Source organism: Heptranchias perlo, chromosome 3 (genome assembly GCF_035084215.1).
Source record: "Heptranchias perlo isolate sHepPer1 chromosome 3, sHepPer1.hap1, whole genome shotgun sequence".
Lineage (NCBI taxonomy): Eukaryota > Metazoa > Chordata > Chondrichthyes > Hexanchiformes > Hexanchidae > Heptranchias > Heptranchias perlo.
The window spans coordinates 2,093,990-2,107,756 of record NC_090327.1 but is presented as its reverse complement, the minus strand read 5'-3'; the positions used below and the strand labels follow the sequence as shown (position 1 = coordinate 2,107,756).

Below are 13,767 nucleotides of genomic sequence, written 5' to 3'. Positions count from 1 at the left end.
TCGTCCACTGCTCTTTACCAGGAGTGTTGTTTTGTTTCTCTCTAACCTGCTGCTCTGCAGGTTGCTTCAAGGGGGAGACCGAGCCAAGCGAGCGCAGGAGACGAGGAGGTCGGCAGACGGGGCAATGTCAGCTTTTAACCCACCCCTTACCCAGGGGCTGGCTCCACCGCGGAATACAACAGGCTCCCAGAGTGACGATCCGGCTCACACAGGGAATCCACTGCGAGGTAAAGGGGCATGGAGATTACAACCGAACCGGGGGGAGAGTAACTGGGGGTTAGAAGGGGAGGGTATCGGAGGGTTAGACATGGGGAGTGTAACGGGGGGGTAACTGGAGGTTACCCAGGAGGAGGGTAATGGGGTGGGGGGGGGGTTTGGATGGTGGAGGGGTAGCTGCAGGTTGGAGGGGGTTAACTGGGGGTCATCCAGGAGGCAGTTAACTGGGGGTTACCAGGTGGCGGTAACTGCAGCTCACTCGCAGTGGGGGGGAGGATAACTGGGGGTCACCCTGGAGGGTGTTAACTGGGGGTTACCAGGTGACGGTAACTGCGGGTCACTTGCGGTGGGGGGGAGGATAACTGGGGGTCACCCTGGAGGGGGTTAACTGGGGGTCACCCTGGAGGGGGTTAACTGGGGGTCACCCTGGAGGGGGTTAACTGGGGGTTACCAGGTGACGGTAACTGCGGGTCACTTGCGGTGGGGGGGAGGATAACTGAGGGTCACCCTGGAGGGGGTTAACTGGGGGTCACCCTGGAGGGGGTTAACTGGGGGTCACCCTGGAGGGGGTTAACTGGGGGTCACCCTGGAGGGGGTTAACTGGGGGTCACCCTGGAGGGGGTTAACTGGGGGTCACCCTGGAGGGGGTTAACTGGGGGTCACCCTGGAGGGGGTTAACTGGGGGTCACCCTGGAGGGGTTAACTGGGGGTCACCCTGGAGGGGGTTAACTGGGGGTCACCCTGGGGGCCTCCCTGGAGGGGGTCACCCTGGGGGCCTCCCTGGAGGGGGTCACCCTGGGGGCCTCCCTGGAGGGGGTCACCCTGGGGGCCTCCCTGGAGGGGGTCACCCTGGGGGCCTCCCTGGAGGGGGTCACCCTGGGGGCCTCCCTGGAGGGGGTCACCCTGGGGGCCTCCCTGGAGGGGGTCACCCTGGGGGCCTCCCTGGAGGGGGTCACCCTGGGGGCCTCCCTGGAGGGGGTCACCCTGGGGGCCTCCCTGGAGGGGGTCACCCTGGGGGCCTCCCTGGAGGGGGTCACCCTGGGGGCCTCCCTGGAGGGGGTCACCCTGGGGGCCTCCCTGGAGGGGGTCACCCTGGGGGCCTCCCTGGAGGGGGTCACCCTGGGGGCCTCCCTGGAGGGGGTCACCCTGGGGGCCTCCCTGGAGGGGGTCACCCTGGGGGCCTCCCTGGAGGGGGTCACCCTGGGGGCCTCCCTGGAGGGGGTCACCCTGGGGGCCTCCCTGGAGGGGGTCACCCTGGGGGCCTCCCTGGAGGGGGTCACCCTGGGGGCCTCCCTGGAGGGGGTCACCCTGGGGGCCTCCCTGGAGGGGGTCACCCTGGGGGCCTCCCTGGAGGGGGTCACCCTGGGGGCCTCCCTGGAGGGGGTCACCCTGGGGGCCTCCCTGGAGGGGGTCAAGTGGGGGTGGGGGAGGGTAACTGGGGGTCACCCGCGGGGGTGGGGGAGGGTAACTGGGGGTCACCCGCGGGGGTGGGGGAGGGTAACTGGGGGTCACCCGGGTGGAGTGGAGTGGAGTGGGTAATTGGGGGTTAGACAGGGGAGGGCATAACTGGTGCCAATATATAGAATTTACAGAAACAGGCCATTTGGCCCAACAGGTCAATGTCTGTGTTTATGCTCCACACGAGCCTCCTCCCTCCCCACTTCATCTCACCCGATCAACATATCCTTCTATTCCTTTCTCCCTCATGTACTTATCCATCTGCCCCAGTGCTCGCACCCATTACCCCTCTCTCAAACTGAGAGGGGTAGGTGGCGCCAGTATGGGGGAGGGGGAGGGGGTAGCTGGCACCAGTACAGGGAGGGGGAGGGGCTGGCTGGCGCCAGTACAGGGAGGGGGAGGGGGTAGCTGGCACCAGTACAGGGAGGGGGAGGGGGTAGCTGGCGCCAGTACAGGGAGGGGGAGGGGGTAGCTGGCACCAGTACAGGGAGGGGGAGGGGGTAGCTTGTGCCCTCTCTCTCTGGCCGATTGCCGCTCTGGACTGTAGTGCCAGCAGTTTTGTGCTTTCAGAGTATCCCAAACTCAATTTGTTGCTGCCTGTTCCAGATTGAGATGTGCCGCAGGTGTTTACTCGAGTTCAGTGGTGTCAGTCGCTCAGACGTCGGCTCTCACTGCCCTGTATCTGCTACGGGGAATGTAACAATGAAAGCCCCTCGCAATCTGGATCAGATCCCTGTGTCTTGCGTGTGCCTGTACTCCTCCGATCGCTCCAAGGGAGGGCCGAGTTATCGCTGGGCGAGGCCTCGTTTGGTTTGGTTTGGAAACTGCTTTCTTCTGCGTGCAGGATACTGAACATGATGAAAGTTGCAGGCAGTTCACTCCACAGAAATTCACATAAGGTACAACATGGAAACAGGCCATTTGTCCCAACTGGTCTGTAGGAACAGGAGGAGGCCATTCAGCCCCTCGAGCTTGTTCCGCCATTCAGTGCAATCATGGCTGATCTGTATCTTAACTCCATCTACCCGTAAACTCTTAATCCCCTTACCCAACAAAAATCTATCAACCTCAGTTTTGAAATTTTCAATTGACCCCCGGCCTCAACAGCTTTTTGGGGAGAGAGTTCCAGATTCCCACTCCCCTTTGTGTGAAGAAGTGCTTCCTGACATCACCCCTGAACGGCCTAGCTCTAATTTTAAGGTTATGCCCCCTGTTCTGGACTCTCCCCACCAGAGGAAATAGTTTCTCTCTATCTCCCTATCAAATCCTTTAATCATCTTAAACACCTCAATTAGATTGACGATCCAGATTCTTTCCCCTCAGTCTGGTTCAGTAAAAACTGAAGTCGAATACATTTTAAAGTTCATCACAACTTTAATAGCAGGTCTTAGTCTGGAGCTTCAATTCAGATTCCTGAGAGAATCCGAACGATTCTAACAGAATAAGGAGACAAAGACAAAGACAAAAACTCATACCTTTATACAGATTGATAGGGGTTGGAACATCATTAACACAAGAGTCAACACCAATCATAAGCCGGGCACAGGTTGCCATGCGAGGTTACATTATTTCCGGCCAATCATAGATCGTCCATGTGCTGATCATGCTGCTGTTAGACATCAAAGGGGATACTTCCTCACCTTCCAACTTGGAATGTTCTTCCCTGTTCCTTCTGTTCCTTATCTCCCAACCTGGAATGTCTTTCAACTTTGGCTAAGCTCGTTACCTATATTGATCTGCCATAAACATGGAGACATTCAGACCAGTCCTTGAATCACATCAAAGACTCTACATTGCTAAGACCATGCAAACCTGCTGACTACGCAAACATATGACCCAGCAGGAGGCCAGGCCACCTGTACCAATCTCAGTTACTAACTAATTAACCCTTTCTAACCATTTTGCATTCTGCTTCTTTGCCACGTAGGCATTTTAATATTTTACCGAAAACTGACCACGTAGGGATTCTCAAGATCACCCCTTAATCTTCTATACTCGAGGGAATACAAGCCGAGTCTATGCAACCTGTCCTCGTAATTTAACCCTTTTCATCCCAATATCATCCACATCAGTGCAAGCAAATAGTCCTAATCACATTTGCCCTGTTCCGATATCACAGTAGGTACGGCACTGGAGGAGGCCATTCGACCCATCGCGCCTGTGCTGGCTCTTTGAAAGAGCTGTCCAATTAATCCCATTCCCCTGCTCTTTCCCCATAGCCCTGTAAATTGTTTCCCTTCAAGTATTTATCCAATTTCCCTTTTGAAAGTTATTATTGAATCTGCTTCCACCGCCCTTTTAGGCAGTGAATTCCAGATCATTACAAATCACTGTGTTTAAGAAAAAAGATTTTCGTTATGTCTCCTCTGGCTCTTTTGCCGATCGCTTTAAATCTGTGTCCTCTGGTTACTGACCCTTTCAATCCCTTTTCCTTCATCCACCTCTCCAATCTAATCTTGAATGTTAGAAACAAAGAAAATAGGAGCAGGAGTAGGCCATTCGGCCCTTCGAGCCTGCTCCGCCATTCAATATGATCATGGCTGATCCTCTATCTCAATACCATATTCCCGCTCTCTCCCCATACCCCTTGATGCCTTTTGTGTCTAGAAATCTATCTCGCTCCTTCTTAAATATATTCAGTGACTTGGCCTCCACAGCCTCCTGTGGTAGAGATTTCCACAGGTTCACCACCCTCTGAAGAAATTTTCCCTCATCTCAGTCCTAAATGTCCTACCCCGTATGCTGAGACTGTGACCCCTCGTTCTGGACCCCCAGCCAGGGGAAACATCCTCCCTGCATCCAGTCTGTCCAGCCCTGTCAGAATTTTATATGTTTCAATGAGATCCCCTCTCATTCTTCTAAACTCGAGTGAATACAGGACGAGTCGACCCAATCTCTCCTCATACGACAGTCCTGCCATCCCAGGGATCAGTCTGGTGAACCTTCGCTGCACTCCCTCTATGGCAGGTATATCCTTTCTTAGGTAAGGACACAGTTCCTGCCTCAACCACTAACCCTGGGAGTGAATCCCACCGCCTCACAACTCTCTGAGTGAAGAAGTTTCTCCTGCCCTCTGTTCTAATATATAGATTTTTACAGCACAGGAACAGGCCATTCAGCCCAACAGGTCTATGCCGGTACTTATGCTCCACACAAACTTCTGTTTGCGGTGTGTCTTAAATCAGTGTCCTCAACCATCCTGCCAGTGCAAACAGTTTCTCTTTATTTATTCTATCGAAACCCCTTTGTAATTTTGAGCACCTCTATCAAATCTCCTTCCTCATCTGTAATTATCCTGTGGTCTTTCTTTCTACCCTCCCCTCTCCGACAGTGCTTGATTATTTCGGTTTGTACCTTTGGTCTAGCTGCATCTTCCCCAGCGTTACTCCTCTCCAGGAAAAACCTCAACCTGAAGGAGTTCGAGGAGCACCAGAGGGAGCGCGTCGCTCAGCAAATTAAAGCCGAGAGGAGAAAGAAACAGAAGGTAATAATGGCTGGGGGGGCGCGGTGGGGTTTCCCTCTGACTTTCCTCCCTCCTTTATCGGAAGGCGCTGGCTGTCACTGTGGTACGGTTCCTCGAGCAGCTCACCCGAGGGGCCACTCTTCACCTGTGAGCCTGGCCAGTGAGTGTCGGCAGGCACGTTTATAGGCGGGGCATCACAACAGAGCCTGGTCCTCCCTCCTTCAGCTCCACGACCCTTCCAGATCTCTGTAACTTCCTCCAGATCGACAACCCTCCCTATCTCTGTAACCTCCTCCAGCCCTACGACCCTTCCAGATCTCTAACTTCCTCCAGCCCGACGACCCTCATCATCTCTGTAACCTCCTCCAGCCCTGCGACCCTCCCTATCTCTGTAACCTCCTCCAGCCCGACAACCCTCCCTATCTCTGTAACTTCCTCCAGCCCTACGACCCTCCCTATCTCTATAACCTCCTCCAACCCTGATTTTAATCGCCCCACCATTGGCGGCCATGCCTTCAGCTGCCTCGGCCCTAAGCTCTGGAATTCCCTCCCTAAACCTCTCCGCCTCTCTACTACTCTCTTTAAGACGCTCCTTAAAACCTACCTCTTTGACCAAGCTTTTGGTCACCTGTCCTAATATCTCCTTATGTGGCTCGGTGTCATATTTTGTCCGATAATCGCTCCTGTGAAGCTCCTTGGGAGGTTTTACTATGTTAAAGGCGCTATATAAATGCAAGTTGTTGTTCACAACGCGCACCTTCTCAGCACAGTACTGGATACGTGGACTCCCACTCACAGCCGCAACGAGCAACTCCTTCAGAAAGTAGCTGGGCAAACACCTGGTTTAAAATAGAATTGCGGCTCCCTGATAAAGTTGCTGCCCAGTGCGGAGTGGGGCCACCTGGAACTGGAAGGTCACGGCTTCGATTGCCATGTGGGGAGGTGGCAGTGGGGAGGTCACACTTGGTCTCAGCCCCCCTGGGTTAGTGTGGGGGGTGGGGGGGTGGAATCTACAGGATTCCTGACGTCAAATTCCGCCCCCTCACCCGAGTGGCTGGTCGTCCATTGTGAGCCTGGATGTTGAGTGTGAGCAGCCTCTGTCTGTGGGATGCCGTGCAGCAACGTACCAAGGTCACTTCACCCTCACCCTCGCCCTCCAACCCCACGACCTCCACCATCAGGAAGGTCAATGGCAGCAACGTCATGGGACGCCACCTCCCACCTCCCAGACCCCAGACAAGTGCTGGACGTATATCGGCCGTTCCTTCACCATCGCTTGGTCTGAATCCTGCAACTCCCGACCTAACACCATTGTGGGAGCCCCTTCACCTCAAGGACTGCAGCCGTTCAAGGGGAAAGCCCACCACTGCCAGCTTCTCCCTATTAGGTCACCCTATTATAGAAAGGATATTATTAAACTAGAAAGAGTGCAGAAAAGATTTACTAGGATGCTACCGGGACTTGATGGTTTGACTTATAGGGAGAGGTTGGATAGACTGAGACTTTCTTCCCTGGAGAGTAGGAGGTTTAGGGGTGATCTTATAGAAGTCTATAAAATAATGAGGGGCATAGATAAGGTAGATAGTCAAAATCTTTTCCCAAAGGTAGGGGAGTCTATAACGAGGGGACATAGATTTAAGGTGAGAGGGGAGAGATACAAAAGGGTCCAGAGGGGCAATTTTTTCACTCAAAGGGTGGTGAGTGTCTGGAACGAGCTGCCAGAGGCAGTAGTAGAGGCGGGTACAATTTTGTCTTTTAAAAAGCATTTGGACAATTACATGGGTAAGATGGGTATAGAGGGATATGGGCCAAGTGCAGGCAATTGGGACTAGCTTAGTGGTATAAACTGGGAGACATGGACATGTTGGGCCGAAGGGCCTGTTTCCATGTTGTAAACTTCTATGATTCTATGATTCTCAGGGATGGGCAATAAATGCCGGCTTTGCCAGCGATGCCCACAACCTGTCAATAAATGTTTTTAAAAAGGCCTGACCACTACCCAGTGACCCCTGCTGGAAAGTACACGAGCGCAGATGATGGGCAAGGTGAGGATCGGGGGGAGGGGGGTGTGCGGTGGGGGGAGCGACTGTGAGGTGCCCTGGTGTCTGAGCTGACACAAAGAATTGGGTCCTTGAGTGAGGTGCTGGCTGTGTAATGGTACACAGCTGGAGTCAGCACCTTCAAGGGAGGAGCAGGAGGAAAGAAAGATTGTATGGACTGAGATAAACCAATTCTGTATGGGACATGGTGGTCCCTCTGCATCTGGAAGCTGGGGAATTTCATCTGGGGAATGCAACAGGTCTATGTCCATAATAGATTAAAACCTTTAGGTCCGTGTGCACTGTCAACCTTTTCTATTATAAATTACTTGGTCCACATTTATAATGGGAGTTGTCCATGTAAACATGTCACACTGCCGATACACTGTCTGGCCAATGGAGGTGCTGCAGTTCCACCACTGGCGGGAGGCTGTAATTACAAGGTGACAAATTTACTTTGGCGGTTTGCTCTAGAAATGGCGACCGAGGAATCTAAAATGGAAATATATCAAAATAAGGACAGAGGGTATGACTTTAAAATGCGGACTGAATTATGCCTGCCCGCCCTGGTCAAAATATGTCCCGCTGTTTAACTCCAGTTCACCTGAAGACTGCACTTGGTGTTGACCACCTATGTGCACTGCGATCGTAGAGTTATTAAAGGAAGGGACTTGTAATTAATAGGGACAAGTGTGCGTAAGTCAAACGTACAGAAACTTGATCAACCTTGGGACCCACGAGATCTCCTCGGGGATCTCAGTTTGATCGAGAGAAGTTGACGGCATCTGAATGTCATTTGGGCGCCTCCAGAAAATGTCCTTTTTGAAACAGTAAACTAACGTCGGGTCGGGGGTGAAGGGGCTTTGTCCAAGGGTTCAGGAGGGGCTTCGACTGGTTTCCCTGGATAACGGGTCTTTTGATCAATTTTCTGCTCCAGGACCACGAATTGGCGCTGAAGAGGATAGCGGACGATCGGGAAAATCTGAAAGCAAAATCGTCGCCAGCTTCCCAGCTGACTTCCCCTCAGCAGAGTCAGAGGTTAGGGGGCAAAGATCAAACTGCGGTGGGAAGCCATTGCGTACTTATGGTGAGTTTGGCCAACCTGGGTTAGCTCAGTGCACGGAGGGATTCCTTTTTAAACTGGTTAATCTAAAAACCCAAAGGACTTTGTGCTTCTCTGAACTCTCCGCCCCTGTTTTCCCCTGAAGCTCCAAACAGCCCCCCCCCCCCCCCCCCCCGCCGCCATCCCGTCGATAGGGGACGCGAGCAGTGTTAAAAACCAGGGGGTTCAATTTTACGCGGGGGGGGGGGGTGATTTTCCCGATCGTCTGCTGTAACTTTGGGCGGGGGATCCACGGAAACACTTGGGGAAAGGGCCGTCCCTACGGGTTTGAGCTGAGGTTACGGCAGGCGATTGGGAGAAATCCCCCCCCCACCCCCCCCCCCCCCCCCCCCAGCGGAAATAGAAACTCAAACCGCTCCGATTTGTAACTTATTACACAGAACTGATGATTCACTTGTCGGAGGTGACTGTTCGAATTCCGATTCTCAAACAGCCAGGCTGGGATCATGAACTCACGTTGTCTGGATTACTGGTCCAGTAACGTGACCATTACACCACTCCTGTGCTCAACACACGACAGGAGCAGAAAAGAAAGAGCTTGCATTTATACAATGCCTTTCATCACCTGAGGACGTCCCAAAGCGTTTTAATAAGAAGATAAGAATTAAGAGCTGGAGTAGGCTCCGCCCCCCCCTCCGCCGTCCTCGCCCCCCCACCACCCCCTGCTGTACTGTAGATGCAAAACTAGGTGGGATCGTGAGTTGTGAGGAGGATGCAAAGAGGCTTCAAGGCGATTTAGACAAGTTGAGTGAGTGGGCAAATACATGGCAGATGCAGTATAATGTGGATAAATGTGAAGTTATCCACTTCGGAAGGAAAAACAGAAAGGCAGAGTATTATTTAAACTGTGATAGATTGGGGAATGTTGATGTACAAAGGGACCTGGGTGTCCTTGTACACCAGTCACTGAAAGCAAACATTCAGGTGTAGCAAGCAGTTAGGAAGGCAAATGGTATGTTGGCCTTCATTGCAAGAGGATTTGAGTACAGGAGCAAGGATGTCTTACTGCAGTTATACAGGGCCTTGGTGAGACCACACCTGGAGTATTGTGTGCAGTTTTGGTCTCCTTACCTAAGAAAGGATATACTTGCCATAGAGGGAGTGCAGCGAAGGTTCACCAGACTGATCCCTGGGATGGCAGGACTGACGTGTGAGGAGAGATTGGGTCGACTCGGCCTGTATTCACTCGAGTTTAGAAGAATGAGAGGGGTTCCCATTGAAACATATAAAATTCTGACAGGGTTAGACAGACTGGATGCAGGGAGGATGTTTCCCCTGGCTGGGGGGTCCAGAACGAGGGGTCACAGACTCAGGATACGGGGTAGGACATTTAGGACTGAGATGAGGAGAAATTTCTTTACTCAGGGTGGTGAACCTGTGGAATTCTCTACAACAGAAGGCTGTGGAGGCCGAGTCACTGAATATATTTAAGAAGGAGCGAGATAGATTTGTGGACACAAAAGGCATCAAGGGGTATGGGGAGAGAGCGGGAATATGGTATTGAGATAGGGGATCAGCCATGATCATATTGAATGGTGGAGCAGGCTCGAAGGGCCAAATGGTCTAATCCTGCTTCTATTTTCTATGTTTCTTTGTCTCTCTCTCCCTACCGCTGAAATTTTACATAGAATTACATAGAATTTACAGCGCAGAAACAGGCCATTCGGCCCAACAGGTCCATGTCTGTGTTTTTGCTCCACACGAGCCTCCTCCCTCCCTGCTTCATCTCACCCTATTAACATATCCCTCTATTTCCTTCTCACTCATGTGTTTATCTTGCTTCCCCTTAAATGCATCTACACTATTCGCCTCAACTACTCCATGTGGTCAGCGAGTTCCACATTCTCACCACTTTGGGTAAAGAAGTTTCTCCTTGAATTCCCGATTGGATTTATTAGTGACTACCTGATATTCACATCCGCCTGTCTTTGCTCTTCCCAACTGCTGACTAACCTGTTTCCGTTTGGATTGCTCATTCGCTCCCCATTCTTTCCCCTTTCCCCTCAGATCAGGCTGCCGTCTGGGGACTCGCTGCGGGAGCGATTCCGGGAGGAGGCCACGCTACAGAGCGTGAAGGATTACGTGACGCGCCGATGCCCAGAGCTTCAGACCTTCGCTCTCCTCCAGAGTTTCCCGAAGAGGCATTTCACGGACACCGACCTGGGCTGCACGCTGGGAGCTCTGGGACTCAGCCCCAACGCCACGCTGTGCGTGCGGAACGAACAGCCGCATCCGCGAGCCACGTCCCCTCTCGGCCAGTCGCCGGGCGCCTACGCTCTGACAGCGGCCAGTGTCCCCAGGGGGGGACTCCCACCGGACAGGGGTTTGCAGGCACGGCCCGAGGGAGCACCTGAGACCGAGCAGCACTTGCAGTCGAGGCCTGGGGGTCAGCGTGCCTGGGGGAGAGGGGAAGCGCTAGGTCACAGATCAACAGAGGACGTCACTGCGCGCAGGATGGAGCAACCGCAGCCCGGCCCTGGCCACGTACAACAGCTGGACCTGAGGAACGCTGGCATACCGGCACTAATGGCATCTCCATCCAGGTCAACGCACTGCTGGGGTAAGAGCGTCGGAGGCTTTGGGTGTCTGATGACGCCTTTAATATGGAGACTGCTCCACGTCATTGGGGATAGCGCCTGCGAGCCCTCCCCACCGTCCCATTGGTACCTTAACTATAGTGGCATCTTTCGCAAACCTTGCACTCTGCAGGGTTAGTGTGAGGGAATGGAACCCTCCACACTGTCCCGTCAAACACTCCCGGGGCAGGTACAGCACGGGTTAGATACAGAGTAAAGCTCCCTCTACACTGTCCCATCAAACACTCCCAGGGCAGGTACAGGGTTAGATACAGAGTAAAGCTCCCTCTACACTGTCCCATCAAACACTCCCAGGGCAGGTACAGGGTTAGATACAGAGTAAAGCTCCCTCTACACTGTCCCATCAAACACTCCCAGGGCAGGTACAGGGTTAGATACAGAGTAAAGCTCCCTCTACACTGTCCCATCAAACACTCCCAGGGCAGGTACAGCACGGGTTAGATACAGAGTAAAGCTCCCTCCACACTGTCCCATCAAACACTCCCAGGGCAGGTACAGGGTTAGATACAGAGTAAAGCTCCCTCTACACTGTCCCATCAAACACTCCCAGGGCAGGTACAGCACGGGTTAGATACAGAGTAAAGCTCCCTCTACACTGTCCCACCAGAGCGGTAGTAAACAGTGAGAGCAGAGCGGGGATAAAAACAGCGCGGAGGGAGGGCTCGGCGGAGGGAGGGAAGGCTCGGCGGAGGGAGGGAGGGCTCGGCGGAGGGAGGGAGGGAGGGCTCGGCGGAGGGAGGGCTCGGCGGAGGGAGGGAGGGCTCGGCGGAGGGAGGGAGGGAGGGCTCGGCGGAGGGAGGGAGGGAGGGCTCGGCGGAGGGAGGGAGGGAGGGCTCGGCGGAGGGAGGGAGGGAGGGCTCGGCGGAGGGAGGGAGGGAGGGCTCGGCGGAGGGAGGGAGGGAGGGCTCGGCGGAGGGAGGGAGGGAGGGCTCGGCGGAGGGAGGGAGGGAGGGCTCGGCGGAGGGAGGGAGGGAGGGCTCGGCGGAGGGAGGGAGGGAGGGCTCGGCGGAGGGAGGGAGGGAGGGCTCGGCGGAGGGAGGGAGGGAGGGCTCGGCGGAGGGAGGGAGGGAGGGCTCGGCGGAGGGAGGGAGGGAGGGCTCGGCGGAGGGAGGGAGGGAGGGCTCGGCGGAGGGAGGGAGGGCTCGGCGGAGGGAGGGCTCGGCGGAGGGAGGGAGGGCTCGGCGGAGGGAGGGAGGGAGGGCTCGACGGAGGGCGGGAGGGAGGGCTCGGCGGAGGGAGGGAGGGAGGGCTCGGCGGAGGGAGGGAGGGAGGGCTCGGCGGAGGGAGGGAGGGAGGGCTCGGCGGAGGGAGGGCGGGGCGGAGGGAGACGGACCGACCGTGTTCTGATAAAAATCAAAGAGTGACGTCACAGGTAAAGCAGGTCGGTGATTGGGGGTGAGCATTTCTTTTTCTTCGGACTGTGGGCTAAGTTTCAGTAAAACCTAAAGCATACAACTAAATTTATAATTAATTAACTGAACTTAATTAAATAAATTAAACAAGATTAGTACTTAGATCAAATTATAAATAATTGGATTGACGGTGACGTATTTAATTAAATACTATAGATATGGCAGGGCAGGAGATGTGTTGCAGCTGCAACATGAGGGAGCTACTGGACAGTCTTGTCCGGGGCAACCACATCTGCAGGAAGTGTCTGCGGCTCGAGGAACGTCGGCTCAGAGTTGAGGAGCTGGAGTCCGAGCTGCAGATTTTACGATTCATCAGCGAGGGAGAAAGTTACCTGGATACTTCGTTCCAGGAGGCAGTCACACCCCTTGGACTAAATACTTTAGATTTGATCTGTGGTCAGGGACAGGAGGGTGTGACTGTGAGTGAGGCAGGTACGGGGATCCAGGAGGTATCATTGCAGGAGCCTCAGCCCTTTCACTTGTCTAACAGTTACGAGGTTCTTGCAAGATGTGTGGATGAGAGCAAGGACTTCTTTTTTATTCGTTCATGGGGTGTGGGCGACGCTGGCGAGGCCGGCATTTATTGCCCATTCCTAATTGCCCTTGAGAAGGTGGTGGTGAGCCACCCTGAACCACTGCAGTCCGTGTGGTGAAGGTTCTCCCACAGTGCTGTTAGGAAGGGAGTTCCAGGATTTTGACCCAGTGACGATGAAGAAACGGCAATATATATCCAAGTCAGGATGGTGTGTGATTTGGAGGGGAACGTGCAGGTGGTGTTGTTCCCATGTGCCTGCTGCCCTTGTCCTTCTAGGTGGTAGAGGTCACGGGTTTGGGAGGTGCTGTCGAAGAAGCCTTGGCGAGTTGCTACAGTGCATCCTGTGATGGTACACACTGCCGCCATGGTGCACCAGTGGTGAAGGGAGTGAATGTGTACGGTGGTGGATGGGATGCCAATCAAGCGGGCTGCTTTGTCCTGGATGGTGTCGAGCTTCTTGAGTGTTGTTGGAGCTGCATTCATCCAGGCAAGTGGAGTGTATTCCATCACACTCCTGACTTGTGCCTTGTAGATGGTGGAAAGGCTTTGGGTAGTCAGGAGGTGAGTCACTCGCCACAGAATACCCAGCCTCTGACCTGCTCTTGTAGCCACAGTATTTATGTGGCTGGTCCAGTTAAGTTTCTGGTCAATGGTGACCCCCAGGATGTTGATGGTGGGGGATTCGGTGATGGTAATGTCATTGAATGTCATTGGAGGTGGTTAGACTCTCTCCTGTTGGAGATGATCATTGCCTGGCACTTGTCTGGCGCGAATGTTACTTGCCACTTATCAGCCCAAGCCTGGATGTTGTCCAGGTCTTGCTGCATGCGGGCTCGGACTGCTTCATTATCTGAGGGGTTGGGAATGGAACTGAACACTATGCATTCATCAGCGAACATCCCCATTTCTGACCTTATGATGGAG

The 13,767-nt window shown here is 54.0% G+C and overlaps 1 protein-coding gene across 1 annotated transcript in view; it reads left to right on the top strand.

Annotated features, from left to right (window-relative positions):
- Nucleotides 1-13,767, top strand: part of si:ch73-173p19.1 (uncharacterized) — an 83,921-nt gene that overhangs the window by 18,580 nt on the left and 51,574 nt on the right. Inside the window, exons 3-6 of the mRNA XM_067977579.1 lie at nucleotides 61-227; nucleotides 5,040-5,158; nucleotides 8,114-8,263; nucleotides 10,307-10,859. Of these exons, the coding sequence (XP_067833680.1) occupies nucleotides 61-227; nucleotides 5,040-5,158; nucleotides 8,114-8,263; nucleotides 10,307-10,859 (989 nt within the window). The remainder of the gene's footprint in view (nucleotides 1-60; nucleotides 228-5,039; nucleotides 5,159-8,113; nucleotides 8,264-10,306; nucleotides 10,860-13,767) is intronic.